This window comes from Astyanax mexicanus, chromosome 1, assembly GCF_023375975.1.
Source record: "Astyanax mexicanus isolate ESR-SI-001 chromosome 1, AstMex3_surface, whole genome shotgun sequence".
NCBI lineage: Eukaryota > Metazoa > Chordata > Actinopteri > Characiformes > Acestrorhamphidae > Astyanax > Astyanax mexicanus.
The window spans coordinates 53272233-53297224 of NC_064408.1; the positions used below are offsets into that span (position 1 = coordinate 53272233).

Consider the following 24992-nt stretch of genomic DNA (forward strand, 5'->3'; position numbering starts at 1 on the left):
GTGGGGGAGAATGCAGTGAGCCTGTGGAGTTGATATTGGGGTTCAGCGTCATTCAAATCAAACAGAGCTGTCAGGCTTTAGCCTGCATCCATGTGCCCGAGCAATCACCAGCTCTCCTGGTTCCCCCACTCTCCTGATTAAAAGAGCTGTCCAGAGTGCACACAGTCAACAGCAGTGACCTCTACTCTCGGTACGACACCAGTCGTATTGCACTGAATTATGCATGAGGTGGGGTGGCTTTTGTCTTTTGGTGGCACCACAGAGTTTCATGGCTAATAACTTCTCATGCACATCACATTTTGCTCCATACTTTTTATCTGGATGTGTAATATATTTGTAATTTGATCAGTGTATTTAGGAGATTTAAGTGTATCTGAATGTGTGGACTGGATGTCGTAAAACTGTTGTACAAATGATTATTCATGTTTTGTTTTATGTTGACCATTTCAAAATGAACCTGGCTGCCATTTGCCCCTCAAATGGTAGTGACCATCTTTCCATTTCATGTCTTTTTCAGTTGCCTGTCTCCATTTTGTGTCTTCCATTGTGAACTGTCGTCCATTTCTAATCCCGGGTTCTGGCTGCTCTGACTGTGTTGAGTCACTGGAGGTAACCCAGCCTCCACTTTGGATTTATTGAAATTGTGCTGTGCTTGCTAGAGTTCCTTGTATTCATGAGGTGCCTGTAAACCTGTGAAAAACACTTTAAAGTGTATTAAAGTGTAAATAATGTATAAAGGTTTCATCTTGAAATTATCTATAACTAAATAAAAAAAGATGTATTTAGGCTATAATTAAAAATAAGATGCCAAATGCTGTTTAAATTGTATTCAATTTTTAGCAGCAATTTAAACACATCTGTAAAATATAATAAGTGTACTGATACCAGATATTAGGTATATATTAGTGATAAGTATAGGTATAAGTATATTTCCTCCAAGCACACTATAGAAAAATTCAAAATATATTAATTTAAAATATTTAACAGTATTTCTGTTAAGTGTGCTACAGAGTGTTAAAAATGTGTGTATTCAAGTATATTTTCTTACAACAGATTAAAGTATTAAAACATATCTCTTTCAAATCTACTCATATACATATAATAAACAAAACTGTCTAAAAACTGTCTTGTAATGCTTGTTGTATATTTTGTTTATTTGTTTCCCTTTCGTGTCTCGATTCAGGTAACTACGGGGAAAGTGGCATGGAAGCATTTAAGGAACTAGCAGCAGAGGAAGGGCTGTGTATTGCCCACTCTGACAAAATCTACAGCAATGCTGGTGAGAAGCACTTTGACCGTCTGCTGAGGAAGCTGCGAGAGCGCCTTCCTAAAGCCCGTGTGGTGATCTGCTTCTGTGAGGGCATGACCGTACGGAGCCTCCTGATGGCCATGCGGCGGCGAGGTGTTTCCGGAGAGTTCTTGCTCATTGGAAGGTAAGCACAAATCAGATTACTTCTGAAGTGAAAATGTGAAGGATGGGGAGAGTCAAAATTCATCTCTTTTTACAGTGTCTTTCCCCAAATCATTCTTGAAAAAAATATTTCTCCAGGGATTATTTATTAATATAGAACCAATCACGCAGTTCAGCTTGGTTTGGCTTGTAACCATCCAATTTACATCTTACAGGATTACATTCTGAGTTTTTTTTCAAATGAGCTTCAGGTCTGGAGATTGACCATTAACTTATTTAAATGTCAGTCAGCAACAGCAGGATGACATCAAGTGCATGGAAAGAACAGTTCAAAACAATCTCAGAGGCAGGGCTCAAGCTAGAAAAAGGACATTGTTCAATGAGAAACAAAGAAGAGCCTGGATGAATTTCATAAAGATCATAAGAATTGGACTATAGAGGCCTGGAGTAAAATTATCTTCTCTGATGAGTCCAATTTTTAGCTTTACTCAACACCTGGCCATCAACTGTTTAGCTGGAGACCTGTAGAGGTGTACAAGCCACAGTGTTTAACACCCACTGTGGAATTTAGTGGGGGATCAGTGATGGTCTGGAGATGCTTCAGCAAGGCTGGAATTGGGCAGTTTGGTCTTTGCGAATGATACATGAATCAAGCTGTATACAGGGTTATCTTTGAAGAAAACTTGCTTCCTTCTGCTCTGACAATGTTCTTCAACTATGAGGACTGTTTTTTCAGCAGGATAATGCTCAATTCAGTTAAGGTGTGGATGAAGGACCACCAAATCAAGACAGTGTCATGGCCAGCACAATCTCCGGCTCTGAACCCCATTGAAAACCTATGGAACGTAATCAAGATGAAGATAGATGGTCACAAGCCATCAAACAAAGCTGAACTGCTTGAATACTTGAGCCAGGAGTGGCTTAAGGTCACCCAAAAGCAGTGTGAAAGACTGGTGGAGAGCATGCCGAGACACATGAAAGCTGTGACTAAAAATCTTGATTAAAATATATCACAAACTACATACCAAAAGTAGTGAATAAAAAAACAGTGCACCCCTATTACAAATTTATTTATTAGTATGTATAGTAGTATGAAGCTTGGCATGCAACAAAACAAATACAGCTGGCACTGCTCAGAGTTAGACTGTGGAGGAGACTGGAGTGCTTTTAAAAGGAACGCTGCCACTTTACAGATCTTACAGAGAAAGACGTACAGAAAAAAATACAACCTTTCTAAATGGCAGTTATGGGAAAAAATGGAAAGTTCTTAAAGTATATGTAGATTAAAGAGGCATCATGGAAACCAATGGTATGGAAATGATAAGACAATGATACAATTAAAACATGTCAAATACAATGTCAACTTAAAGAAATGTAACCGTGCTCTTTTGTAGAAGATAATTCCATTATGTAAAGCATTTTAACACAACATTTATTGTATGTGTTTATTTTACCATCTGTAAGTTGTGCAGAAGGCCACTGTAGATGTAGATATAGTTGCATACCCACAAATTTGGTGTATTCAGGCAACCCTCCATAACTACTAGCCGTATGCCTTTTTCTTGACATTGGCATATCAGTAGTTTATCAATAAGAATGACTACACTGTCATATATGTCAAGCACACAAACATATCTGTGGTTCTTACATTTCACTAAGAACATGATGGATTTTACACAGCTGCACTATATGGATTCACTCATTTTTTACTCTATTTGGAAGCGTGCAGTGGCCATTTTTACTGAGAGTGTTCTCTCTACTGTCAGCAGTGGTATGTTTTATACCTTGTGATAAAATCAGATGCCATAAATACACTAGAACATAAAACAAGGAGAAGAGGCTGTTAACAGAGGTGAACTGTGAAAAAGAAAATACTACAAAACAACTAAAACATAAGTTTTAAATATCAGGGCAGGATGAAGATGCGAGGACCGAAAAGCAGAGAGTAAGAGAGAGCAGTACAGGACTGTACATTGTGCAATGTTAAGAGCTACATGGTACAGTGTAAAGTTGCTTATTTAGTGCATTTAATATTTAAAATGCTCTATCTGTCTGTAATAAAACATCCAACTGTTAAACATTGGAGCCTCCAGAGATAAATGCAGGCCTAAATACCCCACACAGATTCCTTATGGGTCATTATCCCTTAAGCAAACAGTTTTCTGTGTAGTGACCTAGATATTGTGTTTGCTTTACATCGTAGACATTGCTTTCCATTAGCATGTGATCTGCAGCACACCATATCTTATCCTCTGAATGTTCTTTTGGAACATGGTCTCATGTGCAAGGTGCAAGAATATAAAAAAGCCCAGCCTTTCAAACAAACACAAGATGAAGCGCCCAAATCTGCAGTTCCTTCATTGGCTTGAAAAGATGCAGCAAAGGAATGCTTTGCTGTGTGTTGCCACCAAACACACACACACATAGACAGACAAACACACATACATACACACAAGTTTCCAGGGAAACTAGTTGATAATAAAAATGTTGGGTGCCAACAAGGGCTCTTTTCACCCCTAATGAATAAGTTGTGATGCCCTCAGGCAAAAAGATGTTCTATAGTTGTTTTTTATACCAGAGTACAATATGAAACAAATCATCACAGTGCTTTAAATATGAATAGGTAATAATGAAATTAGTCGTCAATAGTCGTGTGTGTGTGTTTGGGTGTGTGGGGTGTATAAGTGAGAGTGTGAAAGTGTCTGTGCCAGCAGAGTGAAAAGCAGCTGAGTTGGATGCTGTTAAAGAGTAGTCTAGGGGTGACTATAGCGCTGATACCCTGCCACTACTGCTGATAGAAAAACAGCTTGAAAAACCGTAAGCAATCATGTGTCAGTTGGTAAACACATACAGTGAGATCCACAGTGGGGCTAAAAACATATGATACAACATATGATACACATCACAATACAGCGATACACTGTGATACTGTGAGCAAGGAGATATACTGCGTTTGTTTACATTTAATTTTGGGAACTGTCTTAGTAAAAATATACACTATTGTTGTTTTAAAATCTGAATAAAAGAGAAGTTTTTATTCTTTATCCAATCAGAACAGCAGTATTTGTAGACAAAGCATTCCACTGCTATCTATCGGGAGAGATTAAACACAAAACTGAATGAACCACTGTCTAACACCAGTCTTTGCATGTAAACTAATAATAAAATTTTATACAATATTTAAAAAAAATATATATATATATATTATATAACTTTGATGTATTGATCTTTAATTACACCCCTACTCTTTATACTGTGACATGATTTTGACAATTTTTCTCAGTGGATTTTAAAATTAGCAATCATAACGTGGTTAAAGTGTGATTTTTACTAAAATATGTGATTATCTGTTAGGATATAGAGTAATTTTTTCACATAACTCTCCATTTTCATAGGCTCAAAAGAAATTGGACAAACTAACACGTTTCTCACATAAATATAAGGCATGTTTTTCATACTTGGATGAAGCTTTCTTGCTGTCAATTAGCGCCTGAAGTTGGAACCCATGGACATCACCAGACGCTGTTTTCTTCCTTCAGCTGCTTTGCCAGGCTTTTATTGCTTTTCAGTTGCTGCTTGTTTGTGGGTCTTTCTGCCTTCATTTTTGCCTTCAGTAAGTGAAAAAAGCTGCTTAAATAGGTTGAAGTCAGGTGACTGGCTCAGCCATTTAGGAACATTACCTTTGTTGGCTTCATCTTTTCCTTTTAAACATTTTTTGGTATGTTTTGGGTCATTTGCCGCCTATACATTAAAACACTGTTCTGCAGCAGTCTGAGCAGAATGTAAAGCTCTATACATTTCAGAATTCTTCTGCTTCTGTCAGCAGTCACAGCATCAGTAAACACCACTGACACACTTTCATTGGCAGCAATATGTGCCTATTTAATAACACTGCCTTCTTCTGTCCAGAAACTGATTTTCAGATATTTTTTTCTTACAAAGTTTAATCTGTCTATTTTGGTTTTGAGTGATTTGCATTTTGAAATGTACAGTGGCTTGCAAAAGTATTCATATCCCTTGAACATTTTCACATTTTGTCTCCTCTTAACTACAAACTTAAATGTATTTTAAGTGAGAATTTTAAGTGATGGACAAACACAAAATATTGCACGTGTGAAGTGGAATGAAAATAATACATGGTTTATCAAATAAAAATCTGAAAACTATTTAGCCCCCCTATATCAATACTTAGTAGAGCCACCATTTGCTGCAATTGAAACTGTAAGTGCTTTGGAGTTTGTCTTTACCAGCTTTGTGCATCTGAAGACTGAGATGCCCCATTCTTCTTTATAAAACAGCTCAAGCTCAGCCAGGTTGGATGGAGAGCGCCTGTGAACAGCAACTTTCATGTCTCTCCACAGAATCGCTCAATGCAATTTAAGACTGGGCCATTCTAACACATGAATATGGTTTGTTTAAATCATTCTACTGTAGCTCTGGCTGTAAATTTTGAAAACCACGTATCATTTTTGTTCTCTTCACACTTACAGTGTGTTACAAGTTTGAGGTTGACAAGGTGACAAAATATGGTAAAGTTCAAGAGGTATGCATACTTTTGCAATGTCTGAAGTCCAAAACTGGCCATGAAACCGCTTGTGGTTGTTTACTGGCATATTAATTAAACTATTAATTGTGGGCCTGGAGAAGGAAATGGTGGGGCTGTGTTAAATAACTATAATTTCTAAATGGCTAAAAAGCTGAATGTCTACACTTTAATCACGTCTTGATTTCTTAATTTCAAATCGCCTAAGGTGGTGCACAGAGCTCCCGATTACAAACATTGTATAACTGTTAAAATACTTTTGGACCTGACTCTGTATGTCTGAGACTGTCTCTGTGCTTTGTGACACATCACTGCATGCCAGCTGCTCTGCTGACTGTATGTTAGAAATACACAATAGGTATTGTGTTTGTTGGGAATTGGATTTGGACTTGTCAAAATGATGTTTTTCACTTTGTGTCTGAAGCTTCACAATAGCCCAACATGATTCTTGTCTTGAAGATTCAGTTAGAACTGTGAGAGTAAGTGTTTACAATGAACAACAGCTATTGATATTTTTTTTTTTTTCATTTTCAGTGATGATAATAATGCGATATTTGCTGTTGCTGTTGTTGGTCAACATGAGGGAGATCTTTCGTATCAGAATTATAAGTGCCTGTTAGGCAGGCCATGAGTTTAAAAAAATAGAAATTAGTCAGCATGTGTGTCAAAAAGCTTTGTTTGTTTATAACTCATTATTTGTTCACTGTAAAGTAGCAAGAACACAGTTCCATTGTTGGGTTCACTGACAGTGCACAACCTGGAAAACTAAGGAACAGCAGTAGTAGACTACCAAAGATCAGAGGCAGATCATAATTGAGTAATTACAGTTACAGGAGAAGTCTATCTAACGTTCACAGATTCTGCTAAATTGAATAGCTGATGTATGTGTGAGGTGGCGTGTGATTTTTTAACATTGGTGGTGATAGGAACCAGACAGAAAGGTATTACACAAAATGGCAAAGAATGTGTTGTCTGACACCCGAGTCATTTTTATGACAGATTTGAGGTAGGGATTTTTTGTTCAATCTGACTGAGAGGCACAAACAAGATATTCTATAGCAAAAAACAGCTAACAAAACATATTCCTTTAGGCGTACCACTACTTAAGTATCTTCAACGTTTAAAAAGCTTTTTTATAGATTTGCTTGTGGGTAAATTCGATGGTTAATTAAAAAGGGGTACATTTTGATTGTAGACTTTGCAATGAAAGGTTTATTTCAATACAGGTTTATTTCATCACCACTATAAAGAAATATGTGTCTAATTGGTCTAAATGAATTTCTGTACAAAGGAGTCTGTACATTTATCTACGATACATCAAATCACATCTACTTGGTTGAAAAATGGGTGGAATCAAACCAACCACTAAAAATTTCATATAATTCTAAATTAAAATAACTAGGGAATAATATTTGCTTATGTTAGAAGTATTGCCACCCCATAGTCCTATACTCAGAAAGTGTCAACCGTCTAATGAAGCTAATAACTATAATCTGTGCTTCCATATGTTAACAAAATAATGTTTCAGATTGATATAGGTAGTCAAGGAAAAAGGGACTTCCCTAATTGTTCATTTCTCTATAGAATGTATCCTGAGGGTATATTTAACACCATGAACGTGAAGAATGGACTTATGTTCTTGAAAAGATATTACTATAGTCATAGGAGATCAAATTAAAACTGTTTAACTGTGCAACACGTCCATGTTATATTTTACCCTGCATTACTTTGTGCCCCCTCCTCCACCTTGCAGGGCTAGTGAAACTGGAAGCTTTCTCGTTATTTATGTATGATGTGACCGCAGACAGAGACAGCAGCAGCAGCAGAATGAATTCTGAAGTGAAGTACAGAGACCTCTTAACTGCTCCAACAAAACGCCTCAAATCTCAGTGGACAGCTCATCACCTTGCCCTGTCAAAACAGCATGAAACAGAACTCAAGAGTTTTTTAGGGACAAAATGCAGAATGTTCCTGTCAGTCAGTCAGTCACATGACCCCAAGCATGTGCATGAACTTCACTTTCTGAAGACAAAGCTGAAGGCAAGAGTCCTCTGAAACATTAAGGAACTGAGAATTAATGCATTGCTGGAACATCGGCAGGGCTGTTACTTGGTGTGCCTAGTGATGGGATTTTAAGGATTTCTTTCTTTTTTCATTTGAGATTATGGTAATTTTTTCAGTCACTTATCATCCCCATGTAATGGGGACAGGGGGACAGGGACATAACAATAGAACAGTGATTTCTATAAGATTTTTGCTGTATAAAGGGTATATACCCTTATGTTTAAGCTAATATTTTAAATGCCACATGCTGGACTGCAGAGAAAACAGCTAGAAATGTGTCACTGTCCAATTACTCATCGTGTGCACTGCTTATTTGCTTATTTGACTTCATATTAAAATATTCATAGCTGTGAGCATCCACTAGTAAATTAGGGTAAGATTACCTACTGCACTGAGATTTATCTCCGTGTGTGTGTGTGTGTGAAAGAGAGAGAGAGAGAGAGAGAGAGAGAGAGAGAGAGAAACTGCAGCAAAGAGATTGTGTGTGTGTGTGTGTGTTTGTGTGTGTGTACATGGGATTCTGTCTGTGTGTATGCCTGGCTATGGCATCGTGGTCAAAATAGCTTTAGGGGTGTTATAGAAATTTATTCATCAGAAGCTAGTCTGATGTTCTCATGCTAATTTGTGCCTTAGCCTTCAAGCCAAGACAGGAGCTGATGATGTTTATCTCAGAAACATGAGCTAAAGAGACAAAGCGAGAGTGGAGGAGAGAGCAAGAGAGAGGTAAAGTGCATTTGGATGTTCCCCTTTAACTGTTGTCCAGGTGTAGTCCTCCAGCAAACATGTATGTGGATGTTGTGTGTGTGTATGGTTTGTCTTTGTGTGTGTGTGTGTGTGTTATGTTTGTGTGTTTATGTGTGTGTGTGCACTGATTTTGAGTCCTATAAATAAATATTGGTAGCATACAGGGCCCTGTATTGCATTGTTTTAGAGAGAGCGGTCAGATCTATTCTTCAGACCAGTAGATTGAAAGCTCATTGAGATTCAGCTCTGCTTCACAAAGATTGTAAACCTGATTTCTGTCCTCGTGTATACATGCCTCTTTAAAGCAAGCCCATCCATCATCTATTCAGTTCTGATCTGAACCACGCTTGTATACACAGTAATTCTAGCTAATCACCATGTTGACAGCACTTCTCATCTGATCAGGTACAACAGTGAAGCTGATATGAGCATTTTCCTTGTCTAAATGCGTGATCAGGCATTTATTTTCTGCAAATCAGACAAGCCTTGTCACTCGCATGAGCAGAACACCTACAGTCCATTCCTAAAGTTATTTCTGCTGTAGACTAAAAACATTTGGACATTAAAAATTGAATATAAAGCAAAAAAACATTTCAGTTTTTATATCCAGGTATTTAAATGTGGATGAAACACAGTTCAGAAGATAGCACCTTTTATCTGAACCCGCTAATTTTTCTTATGAGCAAAAGTATTAGAACAGATAAATATACAGTAAATTAAAGTGAGACTTAATATTTAGTTGCAAATCCTCCTAGTTGTAACTGCATCATGTCTGTGACCCTCTGACATCACATAACTTCTGCAGGCTTCTTCTGTGATGCTTTTCCAGGCAGTGAGTTTTCTGAGTTCATTTTACACCATTGAAAATTAACAAACCTGTCCCAAAAGAAGCCATGCAAGCTCAAGTCATGACACTACCTCCACTGTGTATCACAGATGAGCTGGTATGTTTGGGATCATGAGCAGATCCTTATTGTTCCCATTTTAGCCTTTCCATCACAAGGTTAATCTTTGTCTCATCAGGCCATAATTAGTCCACAGTCTTGTCTCTGTACATCTTGAAAAACTTACGGCCTGGTCTTCCTATTATTATTGCTAATTTGTGGTTTACATCTTCATGAAGTCTTTTGCAAACAGTAGATTGTGATACCTTCACTCCAGTCCTCTGGAGGTTGTTGCTGATGTCACTAACAGTTGTTTTAGGTTCTTTCTTTATAGAACTCAAAATGTGTCATCAACTGCTATTGTTTTCCTTGGTCTACCGGTTCAACATCTGTTATTTAGTACACCAGTGATGACTTTCTTCTTCAGGACATTCCAAATGGTTGTACTGGCTATGAACAATATTTGTGCAATGGCTCTAATTGATTTCCCATCTTCTCTCAGCTTCACAATTGATTGTCTTTCAAACATAGACTGTCTGGTTTCCATGTTGGTTACTCCTCTAACTATAAATGCACAGTCTGCACAGATAAAACCCAAATCGGAAACTAAGTGTAAACATTCAGTGCTTTTTATTATTTAAATACTCAATATGTCACGACCCACCTGGACAACAAAACACACCTGACAGTCAAAGGTTCCAATACACTCTACCTGCCAGTTTATTTAAGTTTGCCAAGACAAACATATTGGAGCAACCAACTGATTTTCTGTGTTATACACTTAACTGTGTACACACTGAAGTCCGGATATTCAAAAACCCACATCTCTGATCAATCCAACACAGCTTAATGTAGCCACACACAAGGATTACCAACACTGGTGTATATATAGAGATAGTGACAGCAATAGATCAGAACTTTTGTAATTTACCAATCAGTCAGCTTTTAGGGAATCAACAACAGAGCTTTAAACCAATCCAAAACTAGACCCCTGCAATAGTTAGACCAAAGAACTTATACCTTATATACCACTTAAGCAAGTCCAATATTTGTGCAAAATGATCATTTGTATGTATTTGTAAAATGTATTTTTCATAAGCTGTATTAAGAAAATATATAGATATTTTTCAAGATTTTGTTCCAGAAAATACATTTGGTGAGAATGTTTGCCGAAAAAAAAGTATGAATACCAAAATTAAGTCCAGCATGTCAAATTACACTATCATTAACTGACTGGCTAGCTTCTAATTACATCACTTTGGCCATGGAAAACTTAGCAGAATTTGGTACAGAGTGTCTGTTAATGCGATCAACATCACAACACTGCACTGTCAAAACATAAAGACGTAACAGTTATGAGAAATAATAAATAATTAATAAGTATGATATTGTAATATCATACTTATAGTATAATAGTTGATCTAGACTGACAGCTGACAACTGAATGACAAGAAAAAAGTATTTCTGGTAAAAAAAAAAAAAAAAAAGTGTTGTTTACTTGTTAAAAAGATGATGTTTATTTGCCCTGGGAGTGTGGGATGGGGTGGGGGTGGGTGCACCAGCCTTTTTCGTTTTTTATTTTTTCATTATGTTTAATTGGTGTTTATTATTTTACATTGCTTATTGCTTCAATAAAAACTTTAATTACAAAAAAATGTGCCAGTATAAGCACAGGGAAAACTTAACTGTTAAAATTAGACACTGGAGATGGATTTTACGGTCAGAAGAAAAAAAAAAAAAAGTTCCGCAGTGTTCCTCAGAGACTGTGGTGGCTTCAATTTTGAGGGAAATTGCCTTGTCTTGTGCTTTTCATTAGGGCAAACAGTCCATGGCCAGCATTCAGCTTTCTGCATTCAGTAGCCAGAGAATAATATCAAATAATATCCTATTCATTTTTATTAATAATACCTTTATCTACACAATTACAGAATTCTGTCTGGCTAGAGACAGATAAATACATGTAATATATGTAAAAGCTTTTTTCTTTGTTTAACATATTGATGTTAGACAAACTACAGCATTATTAATAATCTATTAAATTCAGGGCGCTCTCCAGCCTGCAGAAGGTAACAGTTTGTGACAGTGTGTTACTTCATCACAGGAAGCACATTCTGCTCAGGTTACCTCTTTGTAAATGTTGGGGTCATTTCTAAACATGTGGACTCTTTTTTCTGCTGTCTCTTACAGAATAAAACACTAAACGTCACAGGGACTTTTTGTTTTGCATTCTATTATTTTGTTGATCTAATTCTACATTAAATCCCAGATTTATACTTTATCATTTAGAATTAATTGTACATTTACAGTGCCTGGCAGTACCTGTGTTGAGTTAAAGAATATAACCTATCAAAAGTGGATTTTGTGTTACGATTCTCCAGACCTTCATCAGTGTTAGGTTCTTAACCAGAGAGCAGCTCTTGGTTGGATGTTTCTAAATGATGGACCACTCACTTCAGTAAAGCCACTGTGTCTGATCACACTCACACACTGTTACACAGCGTTACTGTTCTGTTGAGAAAAGGCCACCACCCAAGTAATACCATGCATTTCTGTTCTGAAAACAATAGCAAGCATGTTAAACAAGTGAGAAACGGACCAGTAATGAATGGTGTAGCAGTTCGGTGTAAACTGAAAGTACACAAAGCATAAGAAATAAAGTTTAATTCCAATAAAGCAAGGATACTTTTTTATGATCCTAAGCCTCAGATGAAGTCTTGCTAATCCAAAATGTATTTTCATAAGGCAGAGTTTTCATCTCTCTGCATGCGTTCACCTTAATTTAAATCAGTACCGGTTTCGTTTTTCCCACATTCTTCCCTTTTCCCGTTTCTCGTTAAATTTTTCAACTTTTCCCATAAAAAAATGAAAGACGGCAGCGAGAGCCTCCGTCTGTAATTAGCAGCGTGGTGCCTCTCAGCTCAACTCGTTTTGGGTGAATATTGCGAAAACGTATTTGCATAATCAGCCGTCATTTTCCTGTTGTTTTTGAGATGCGTCTGCTCACGGGGTAAAATTGAGGTCTTATCACTCTCACAGTTACTGTTCATTTAGGTGGACTGACTGATGGCAGTGGTGGGGTGTGTGTATGAATCAGTGTCTCTTTCTAGGAACCACATGAATCATTCCTTAATATATAGAGATTTCAAAGCAATGTATATCTTAACAGATATGATATAAATAATAGAAGCCAGTGTGCAGCTGCTGGAATAAAAATAAAAATAAAAATGCTTAATATATCAAAGTATTGCGATATTTTGTTTTGCAATATCGTATCGATTTTCAAAAACAGTGTAGATTAGTTTAGATGTAAAGATCGGTGTCAAACTGTGGTTTATTTAGTGTCATTTTTAAACACAATGTACTACATAGCAGTGTACTTTGTCATTAGATCTCATTGTTCTTCGATTCGATTTTCAAAAAATGATAGTGTGTTTTCATACTATATAACTTTTCTTAAATTTAATTTAGACAAAAAGGATATACGGCATTGATTACAGTAGTGCAGCACCATTTTTGTGCTACATATCATATCACCAAGTTCTTACCAAACATTGTTGTAACAGGTTAGCCTGGCATGTGTACAGGATCTTTTCCCCAGGTCTCCGCTCAGGACACTGGCGCAGGATATGCTGCCTTCATGAGGTCTGGTTCATGTAGCAACCCATATTTCCATAACTAGCACAATGCACGCTCTTGAACTGAACTGGCAGGATTTAACTATGCCTAATAAAAGTCATTTTAAGGGCAGGTAAGTGGAAAAAATGCTGTGGTATTCCTTTAATGTTAGGTTAAGTTTTCAGACAGCATTTAACTAGAATATCATACTATGTTCAGTGGAGCATTGGCATAATTATGGGATTTGTGAGTGTAAGTGTGTGTGTGTGTGTGTGAGCACATGTGTTTTGGCACTTCATAAATTAGCTTATTTAGCTTAATATGTTTATAGTCTGGTGAACATCTGTCTGTTATATAACAGGCACTCGGCACAGATTTCATACACCTGAATCAGGAGAATGACTTGATTCTTTTGACCTCTGACCTCCAGACAGCAGCCAATTATAACTGTTTGTGCTTGTACCAGAATGTGTCCTGAATCGCTGCACTCTGCTGCGCTCGGTCGCATTCATAGGGAACCGTCTCTAATGTCATATTTTCTGTGAATTTCTCCATGTTTCAGTGCTCTCTTTTTGCCCAGATGCACAGCAGATAACACAGTGGTGTCTGATAGGCTGAGATGAAGTGTCTGATTGTGTCTATATGTGTTTAGCTAAAAGATTAGATCCCTGGGCTCACTTCCAGCTCTAGATTCTCCTCCCGCCTTTCTAAGTCTCCCACCGCTTTGCCAAATCCCGCTTCAGATTTATTCCAGCATGGCAGCGTCCCTTTTCAGAGTTTGAGGCTTGGCAGTGCTGCTCACGGCCGCTGCTGCTTCCGTTCAACTGGGTCACCTCTCTTCTGAGGTGCTTCTGAGTTCTCTCCCTCTCTCTCTCCCTCTTCCTCTCTCTCTCTCTCTCTCTCTTACTCACTCCCTGTTGATTTGTCTTGAGGTGCTATTGCAGGATGGAGCTCCACGATGCTCGGGGGCATGCTGCGTGATATCGTTCTCCTCCTGCCTCTATTCCTCAGTTTCCGTTCTTTTAAAATTTCTTTATTTTTTTGCTGTGATGGGTGAACGTGTTTGAAAAGACCTCTACAAGGCTCTGGGGAGGCTGGGCTCACTTTCCATAACATCTTTCTTTCATTAGCCCTCCATTTTGAATACATTAGAGGATATATTAGTCATGAGGGCAGTGAGGGAGAGAGAGAGAGAGAGAGAGGAAAACAGAAAGACAGAGAGAGAAAGAGAGAGGTGGGGGAGAGAATTATGTGGATGTGTGGGTGGAAGGTTCCTAACCCCAGTGGTGTAAAAATCTTGTCAGAGAGTGAGAGAGAAAGAAAGATTTTTTTTTTTTACATTTCTATTACAGTCTTATCGCTTTCGGAGCAATGCCGTTCTCTGCTGAGGCAGATTCTAAAGAGCAGCTGTGGAGAAGTATTACTTTATGTAACTTAGCTTAATTGAGTTGAACTTTATTTGTGTTATGGTCTCAGTGTGGTGCTTGAGAATATGTGTGTGTGTGTATGTGTGTCTCCTGGCTGTGAGACGTCGGTTTGTTGATGTGCTCAGAAACACAGTTACAGCTTGGAGTGTGAGTAAAGTCTCCAGGGTTTTAGTGACCTACAGCGCAACTACATTACAGCGAACAAAGCCTGCAGGCACTTCAGATACACGGCTGTCTCACACTACTCCTGCTGTATATTTGCTGAAAACTTTAACTATGTTGTGCTGCATCTGTCGTCAGATAGCAGTTAACTACCCTGATTGCAAATTCGGTTGCAACTAAATAGAAAAACACAAAAAGGAGATTCTCATTACACTACAGCATGGCAGATTAAAACTGTCATTGTTTAGCCACTGACTGATTTGCATACCAGCTCCTCAGCTCAGAAAATAATAATTAACATGCTGGTTGACTCACACACTCAGAAAAATGACATAAATAAATATACACATGAATATACACATGCCTGGTTTACTGTGTGCAGTCTTTTTCTTTTATTAGTTATTTAGAACCCATAAGGGAAAAATCATGCTTAAACCCTATCCGGACGAGATTAGTCTCTCTGGGGGATGTCTTTAAAAAAAAAATTACACTTCTACTCAGTGATGCAACTTTTGCATCCAGACTGCAGTTGAAAAAACAGGAGGACCAGTGAGTTTTTTTGCCTTTCTCTGTCATGACATTGCGTTCAGTAGCTCCTCCATTTTCACTCTCTGTTGTGTTTATATGGATTTCCCTGAAAATGCGTGCCCAAAATGTAATTACGGTGCTTGGAAGTGGACAAATAGCTATCTTATTAAGCGCGAGGTGACTAAACTTAGACATGTCAGACAAACGTGATTCAGACGGGACCATAGAGTTCACCAAAAAACAGTAGGTAATTCATCCTGTAACTTTCTCAGAGGACATCAGAGAAAAACACGTACATGGTCAATTCAGACTTGAATAAAATTACAGAGGACCCATCATAAAAGAAAAATTTCCCCTAGGACCCCTTGTAAAAGGACTATAAACCCCATGATTGTAGCCCTCAGCTCAGATCTGCTTAAACGGCAGAAGAGCTAAATGTGAGCGGTATTTCATATAATTTGCTCTTCTGAGGAAATAAAGTAGATTTATTTAAATGTGGTCTTGTTTCATCCAAGCTTAGAAGGAGTCAAGGTGTGCTGTTAGTCATTTCAAAAACATTGACCTGGTCAAACAAGCTCAGAAAGACTTGAATCAAATAAACATCCGAATAATGTGCCTAAATAGTATCCTGAAATAAGCAAAATGATCATACACTTACAGCTTGATAAAGACAAAAGTTCTTATCAGAACTAAGATTTATTGCCTTCAGGTTAGAAAAGTAATTTCACTTAATTTAGCTTTTTAAAGTCAAAGCTAACCAATGCTGAACTTTTAACCAATGCTAAAAATGTTTCTCTTTATCTTGATTTAAAATGTATATACACAGTGAGCTGTAGAGGCAACATGGCTCATTGTGGTGAATCTAACTGAAATTAAATGCAGTTTCACCCAAAGAGTTACCAACAGGAGTATAGCGAAATGTATACACAGCTTTATACATCACAGTATCATCAGTGCAACTGCTTACCACCAAAAAGGGGTGTCCTTTGAAACAAATATGACTTTCTCTGACAAAAAAACGATTGGACTCACTAAGTACAGCATATATTATTTATCAATATTATGTATTATACTTGTAACAAAGGGTCTATGTTGCCATCTTGTTTTGAAAATAGCGCAACACAAATTCACTAGATTTTTCACTGTTCAAAACTATATATAAGATTTTAGTTGGTTTATACCAATAACAGTCTTTGTAGTTGTTTCACAGCTAATTAGAAGCTAATTGAGATTGAAGTATTTTTTATCAAACATACATTGTTAATATAGAAAGAAACAAATTATTATTTGTATTATTTAAGTATTATTTGCTAATGAGATCCCCCTACAGTTACACCACTGGACACCATAAATACATATCACACTTTAAAATTCCCCTATAGACAGATGTACACAAGCATTGGCTATGTATCTATTTACACAGTTATGACTAGGGTTAGGGAGAATTATGCAGTTTTGTGTACCATCACAATTATTAAGATGTAACTTTAGGCTACATAGGTGCTGATTAATACTTTTTTTGCAGTAATAAAAACATTTTATTGTAATTTTTTTACTTTTAAACAAAGCAAGTGCAGATCTGCAAACTTGTCAATAAAGAATGTTAATTGGATGCAAATGTAATCTATTTGCATTTACATCCAATTTACTTTCTCAACAGGTTTGAACATCAGCATGTATTGTCTACTGCATGCTGATACTCAGGCTGATAATTAGGTAAGGAGGATGAGCCTGCTAATATAAATGTATCCTGTCAATATATAATGTAAATTTGATGTAAATGTAATTCATGACATGAAATTTAATCATGGGTTCATGTCATTTTAAACAGTTTAGCAAAGTGATGATAACAGCTTTACTCTGCAAAGTTAAACAGTGGACTCTGAAAGCTACTGTAAACGGGTCACTCTGCTGTATAATGTTCTTTTTTATCACAGCTTGCTTTTGTCCCAGTATGGGTCTCACGGGAACTGGGTGGATGGACAGTGGACGGATGAACTGATGCATATGTGAACGGATGGACAGGCAGGTGAACGCATGACTAGATGGCAGAAAGGAGGCACATGTGGAAAATCTTGCAGTGTATGACTGGTGAAGGGGCTGGGTTTAAGATGAAAGCTGGAATGAAGTGAGTGTGAAAGAGGGGGAGCGAGATTGAGCAGGCATGAGAGAGGCAGCTTGTGGAACGTAGTGCCAGGCTGCTGCTAACTGGAGCACCATGAATTAGTAAAGGCCCCTGGATAAGCTTTAATGGCCCTCAGCCTAAGCCTGCGGAGAAGAGCAGGCCACATCCAACTGCATCCAGCACACAGATACAATGCTGCAGATCAGGAGAGCAGGAGAGTACTGGAAGAAAGGAGAATGAGAGAGGAAGGGTGGGCGGGGGTAGACAGCGGTGTGAGAGGAGAAGGGCAATGAGGGAAGAAAAGAAAGAGAAAAAAGTTGGAGATAACATTAGAGCAAATATTGGAGCATAGATCTCTGTTATAAAAACACACGTATCATGAATAGAACCTTTTCATGTTTTATTTTGACTTTTGATAGTACATAGTTTTTTGTGAATTTAATGTATGTTACTATTTTAAGGAATGCAAAAGAAACTAAGAAAGTTAGTAGTTGTCAGTAGTTATGTGCACTTATATGAACTGTTTACATGGGATTTTGTTTTTACTCTTCTGTGTTACATAAGGATAACCCTGAATGTGATTCCATAATTGAAATCGAAACGCTTTTCTAATCCAGAAAAAAGAAAACCCTTGTTTTGCAAATTCTTCATCTTCAATAATTCAATTACTCTCCAGCCTAATTACAACAAGTATGACATATTTGCACTTGCATATTACTGTGAATCTATGTTTGCCCTATGTATTGTTTGTTAGTGCACTGTGTCAGTTGGAGGACTGCAATAAACACAATGAATGGAATTATATACAGAAGCAAGAAAAATGACCTAACTTATTTCAGTGTAAAAAAAGATGTAGGGATGGACCTAAAGGCTTGGTTCAGTTAAACATTAAAGTAAACATCAGTTTACTCTAATATATGTGTTGACATAAGGGTCAAATCAAAACTGCCACCATGTTTAACAGCAGAGAACCCCCTCAAAATGATCATCTTAAAATATCACATAATTTTCTAGTGTGACTCCAACCTTACAGAATGTTTACATTTCAAAAGAAGCTGAGCACTACTGGGTGTATAGATTATTTTTGGGTCATACAGAACAAAGGTTTAGCATAGTGTGGTAGGCCCCTGGGGTTAGGGGCGTGACCACTGTGACCCGGAAGGAGGAAGCACACATAGAACACAGACACGGGGAGTAAATGAACTCAAATCATACCTTTTATTGGCTTTCAAACGCCCTCCACCACACCCAAAACAAACTTAAATAAACATAACTCAGCCCAAAGGGGCTCTAGAGTTCAGTAGTCTCTTTTTTGTAGTTTTTAAGGTCCGTGCCGCCTCAGCCCTCAGCTCCCCAGTCAAGAGTCCTCTCTTCAGTGAGCTGAGGCTGAGTTTTATAGCTGTCCCAGCTGGCTGCTTAATCAGTCCGGATGCGGGCCAGCTGGGACACATAGAGCTGTGCGCTCTGGCGTGGGGCGGACCCCCAACTCCCCCGTCTCCTCACGCCACAATAGTCAATCATTGCTTTTACAGGCTAGTGTTGTTTGCAGTGGCAATGCAAAGCTTAGATCTCACAAATAGGCATGTCAGCATGGTAATTAATAATAAAAACTGGCATGGTTTGAGGAAAGTAAATGATGATACAGCCACACACAGCATGCACGATATCTTGGCAGACAGTCTGCAGAAAAACTGTTCAAACTGAATTTTTCTTGAACTTGAAGGCATGAATGTGAGCTTCTCCAGTAGGCCTGACTCCTCTAATCTGTGCTAAGCCTTCCTCTCAGCTCTGTCTGAGAGTAGCTACTACAGCACCACGTGCTGTATACTCAATGTGCACAGCTTTGCCAGTGAGACTCTACCTGGGCCCTCTATTCATCCATTATTCATTGAAGTAATGAAACACTCTGACGAGATGCGCTCCCTCTAATCTCTGCCATTTTCTGCTCCACTATTGAGAGCGGCTTGTTTTAGGGGGATGTGTTTTAGGCTGAAGCCGCTGGAGCCAATTTTGTGGAGCGTGCTCCAGAATCTGCAGTGAGAGAGGGGGGCTAAAAGAGACAGCCAGGCAGAGCATGGGTCTTTAAGGCCACTTCAGTTTGTGCAGTGTCATGTTTGTGTTATTTCTCTGCCTTATTTCATTTATTTTACTCCAATTTTGGATACACATTATTAATATCATGGATGTGCTGACTTTTGGTGAAAATAAGAATAAAATTATGTTTTTAATAGATAAGTTAATAGATAAGAACAAATATTTAACAAATAATGAAAATAACTAATTTAACATATTTAGAATAATGTGCTAGATTATTCAGTACATTCCGCTCTTCTTAAGAGTGTAAAAAAATCTACAAAATTGTAGTGGAGCCAACTATAAAAATCTAAAATACACTAAATGAAGGTTTAGTTTAGTAACTTATTCTTTGGTTTTGATTAGTTTGTGTAGAGTTTTTTTTGACAGGTGGTAAAGGGTTATATATATCAACATATTTTTTAATGATTTTTGGGCTGCAAATGTTTGCACCCATTTTATACTCAATCAGATTAGACTATCTATAAATAGTCAGTTTGAAGCCTTTCCAAGATCGGTAATCCTTAAAAAAATCTGTTAAATATAAATAATCACCACGTAAACACCTGCATCGGATTACTTTCCTATTCTGAAAAAAAATAATCTGTGCATGCTTATTTAGATCATAGCACAAGAGCCTGTACAATAGCAACACACACTATTACTGGAATATGGGCTCTTATAGTATGCTCTATGGGGGTAAAATAATCTTGTAGAAATGTTGTATAAAACTATGAATGCCCTGCTGTTCTGTGACTTCCTTCAGTAAGACTCTTTCCCCACAGTCTTTACTGCACACTTTTATCCAGAGGTTTTGTGATTTTTGTGTCATCCTGCTAATCAGCCTCAGAATGTTGCAGGACATGACATCGCCCTCTCACCTTTTCTTTAATCAGTGAATGTGAAGAACATTTTCCTGAGTCCAACATCATTTAAAAGCAATTAAAAACACACCACCTGAAACATCAAGGAACACAATGCTGCTGTATTTACTTTATTTACTTTAGGGGTTTTATGAGAAGAAAAATGTATATATAAACACCTCAGGCTAAATCTATAATCAAATGCAGAAACTGAATGCAGAAAATATTTGCATGTAAATATAGTCAATGATTTACTAGTATTATTCAAGCAACCACATAGTTTATCACAGCAACCATGTGGCCACATCCTTGCATCCACTTGTGACACCAGAGCAGCCATTTAAAATACCAAGTCATCTGGCTTTGCACCCAGTTCATATGTTTTCACACTCATGTTTTCCATATGCTGGATGCAACACAGACGATTTATGGACTGCCACTTTAAAAAAAGAAAATATCATGTATGCCATTAAGTTAATTGTGAAATTATTGGCTTTACTTTTTAAAGAAGTAAATTAATGATCAATATTATGTTGAAATATAATGTATGCATACTTTTTTCATGTTATATGCAGTGAGATGTAATCCCCACTGTTGAAAAATGATTTTATATATAGAAAGAGAGAGAGAGAGAGAGAGAGAGAACCACTTCAGACAGCTCCATCACTGTGAATATGCTATGCTGTATAAAGCACTTATGTATTCTGTCCCTCCTGCCTCCACTCAAGAGCTTTTACTGTGCCGTTTAAGTAATACAGCCTATAGAAAAAGTATACTATAACTAATGTGCAGGGAACAAGTTACATACAGTGGGTGAGGTAAAATACAGTGTTGTTGTTTGTTTGAGAGCTATATATCTATACATAGTGTTTGCACTAAGGACAGTGTCTTTACCTCACATTCAGTATTAAGAGAAATAATTCAAAGGGCCTAAGACCATGATCTTCTTTCATATTAAAATATATATCATGTAAAATGCTATTTCAGACAACACCGTTTTTGATATTATACCTGCCTATGGAACATAGACTTACAAAATGAACTACATCTATTTTTGGTAAATAAACCTACACAAACATCATCAGGGGAAAAATAAAACGGAGGAAGATATAGGATATAGATGTTTTAAATTCAACACAGTAGGGACTGGAGTTTAATATCTTTCTTTGCCTCTTGTTCTTTTTGTCAGTGATGGATGGGCGGACCGTGATGAGGTGGTGGAGGGATACGAGCAGGAAGCCGATGGAGGAATAACTATGAAGCTGCAGACAGAGGAAGTGAAGTCATTTAACGACTATTTTCTGAAGCTGCATTTGGACACCAACACAAGGAACCCGTGGTTCGCAGAGTTCTGGCAGTATCGCTTCCAATGTCGTATACCTGGGCACCCTCAGGAGAACACTAACTACCAAAAAGTCTGCACAGGTAAACAAGCAAACAAAGAAAGCAATGTGCCCAAACACAATAAGTGGGAACTGTATTACTGTCATTACTATAATGAAAAGACTTTAAAATAAGAATGGATTTTTCTTTCACCAGTACAGACTATTATTAAAATAATAATTTGTGGACAAACTCTAATATACAAGAATATGATTCAGCTCCTACATGCAAACTGCATGCCTAAATCAACATACACCTTTGCCAAAGGGTATCAACATTGATATACAATGTCAAATAGATTTGCTTAAGTGGTTTCTGACACTGGATGACTCACTATTATGGTTTTACATTCTAACTAGATTCTCAAACTCTAGTCCTTCAGGGGCAAAGCACTCAAGCAGGCAAAATCCAACTTTACAGGAGATCAGTGAAAAAAAGATTTTTATTTTTGCTCTGGTATAACTGGATCAGACACAGCAGTGCTGCTGGAGTTTTTAAACACCTCTGTGTCACAACGCGGCTGAGAACAGTCCAACAACCAGAAATATCCAGCTAAAAGCATCATGTGGCCTGATAAACTTCTGTCTCTGACTTTACATCTGCAAGGTGGCGCAGCTACGTAGGAGTGTCTGATAGAGTGGACAGTGAGTTGATACAGTGTTTAAAAACTCCAGCAGCACTGCTGTATCCGATTTAGTCCTATTAGCTGAACACACATGCAAAAAGCAGGAAACATTTTTAATCACCATGATTTGAGAGAAAACACCAAATAAGCATGTGTTCCGATACTTTTTTTATCATGAATTAAATCAGACAGTTTATGACCTTTGTGTGTCATTATACCTCTACCTAAAGTGCTCTGCCCTAAAGTACTGGAGTGTGAGACCTCTGGTCTTTTATGCATGATGGCTACATAGAAATTGTGTGTGATAACTGTGTGTGTATTCTCCCTCCATTTCTTTCACAAAATGACCCTGTCTCTGGTGGTCCGACAGGTGACATAGGTAAATTAAGCCGTGTCCTTTACTTCTCCCGACCCCCCCTGTGCTTTCCTATTTACTGTCATCGACTGCTCTGACTCTATGCGCACAAGCATGACATTTCCTATCATGCACAATGATCTGAGATAGTGCCTGAAAAGCATTGAATGCTGCTCCTGCTACTATTAAAGACTGTTTCTCATGCTGTGTGCTTAGATATTAGTACACAGAGTTCTAATTGCAAGCAGTAACATAGCTTTATAGTATCACTACTGTAGATTAAAGAGATTCTAATCCTATAAACAGGGACTATTCTGAAAGCTCATAGTCTTCTATTGTTGTTGTACCCTCCCTCTCAAAGATGTGGCCAGTGGTAAGTGTGTGCGTGGAGAGTGATTTGGGGATGGTGTGGTCTATGCACTGACAATTGCACTGAAGGAGCACCTCACTATAGCGAGAAATGGTGCACAGAGTTGGAATGATATTGATCTTTCCAGAGCAGGTCTGGCTAATTTTTAAATGTGGCAGCAGTGAAGAATATTAGAACATGCAGCAAGTGAGAAATCAGTGGGAGTGACGAGAAATTCATATATTCATACAATGCAAATCATTTTTTTTAAGTCCAACAATTGAGCAAAGCAGTCCAAAAGCAGTCGGCATTGAAAGAGGAGCTTTTCCTGATTATATTAGCACTTTGTTATCCAGTTTGCTGTGATATATTTTCACACATTGCCTGGTTTGTTCAATTAAAAAAATGTCCCTTCTTCTGGCAAGTGGTAACAGACTCCTATTTAGCTAAAAAGACAAGCAAAGTCGTTCAGTCATGGGCACAGCGGAGGCCTGCCAGTGAAAGATATCAGTCCAGCTCCTTTGTACTGCTCGCGGGTTCGAGTCTTGCACTGAAAGCACAAGTGAAGTCTGCTGCACATGGAGCAAAGCAGCCTTTCTCACAGCGTGAGTGAGCGTGTGTGTGTGTGAGAGAATGAATGTGTGAAGATGACCACAGTGCTCACGGCGTGTGTGGAGGTCCCTCCTCACAGCTGTAAGTCTGCATGTGTGCGATTGTGCGATCGGTGAATGTGTATTATGAATGGTTTCTTCACTGAGGGAACTCAAGGACAGAATGCTTTACAACACGGTTCACTGTTCAGTGTGTCACTTCTTTCATTAAAGGAAATGAACAAATGTAGAAGTGTGGGAAGACTTTTTGCACTGTAGCATTATAAATTGCACTTATTCACTCACTTATTCATATGGCTGTGAGGCCCATATGCAATGCTGTATGGCTTTTTGCAGGCTGGTCACTCAGACTTCTAAGTGAATGCTTAGCACAATGCTTGTATGCATTCAGAACGCAAATATCTAGCTAGCTGTGTCACACGCAAAAGGTACTAACAAGAAAATCGCATCATTTCTTGAGATCTTGCAGCTGAAGCCACTGGAACCATGTGATGATTTAATGTCTGCATAAGTAAATTAATAAAAAACATACAAAATTTATTTTCAACCACCCTGACTGAGACTGCTTTCCCAACAGGAAACGAGAGCCTGAAGGACAACTATGTCCAGGACAGCAAGATGGGCTTTGTGATCAATGCCATCTATGCCATGGCTCATGGACTGCATGACATGCACCGAGAGATGTGCCCAAACCACGAGGGCCTGTGTGAAGCCATGGACCCTATTGATGGCAGCAAGCTCCTGGACTACCTGCTCAAGACCTCCTTCTCTGGCATCTCTGGAGAGGAGGTGTACTTTGACGAAAATGGAGACTCTCCTGGCAGGTAATTACAAGACAGTAGTGAAATATTAAGGCTTGTGCAGCAAAAAGAAGAGCATCTACAGTTAAACTCCTGCAGTACCAGAATTATACATTTAAAGCATTAAGTGTGGTGGGCTATATCTTTCAAGTAGTCTTTCAATCTCAATCCAAAGCCTTCTCTTTAAGCTCACAGATACTGCTTCACTTCAAGGTGCTGGTTTACAATTTGTGGTACTGTTCACTTGCTCATAGACCACATTGTACTCCCAAGACATCCCAAGTTTGCCTTTTCATTCTGACTTATGGCTTATGGGTTGATAACATTCTTTGTAAGCAAAGAATGCCTTCGAGAAGAATGTAAAAGCAATTCCAGCATTTGGGAGAGTTCAAGCAAGGTCTCTTAATGGGGCCATGGTTAAGGATAGGGT

General features: G+C 38.0%; 1 protein-coding gene across 4 annotated transcripts in view; it reads left to right on the forward strand.

Annotated features, from left to right (window-relative positions):
* Positions 1 to 24992, forward strand: part of grm1a (glutamate receptor, metabotropic 1a) — a 45501-nt gene that overhangs the window by 7839 nt on the left and 12670 nt on the right. For all 4 annotated transcript variants that reach the window (XM_049479902.1, XM_049479918.1, XM_049479900.1 and 1 more), the window contains exons 3-5: positions 1184 to 1433; positions 21629 to 21864; positions 24340 to 24586. In XM_049479902.1, the coding sequence (XP_049335859.1) occupies positions 1184 to 1433; positions 21629 to 21864; positions 24340 to 24586 (733 nt within the window). The remainder of the gene's footprint in view (positions 1 to 1183; positions 1434 to 21628; positions 21865 to 24339; positions 24587 to 24992) is intronic.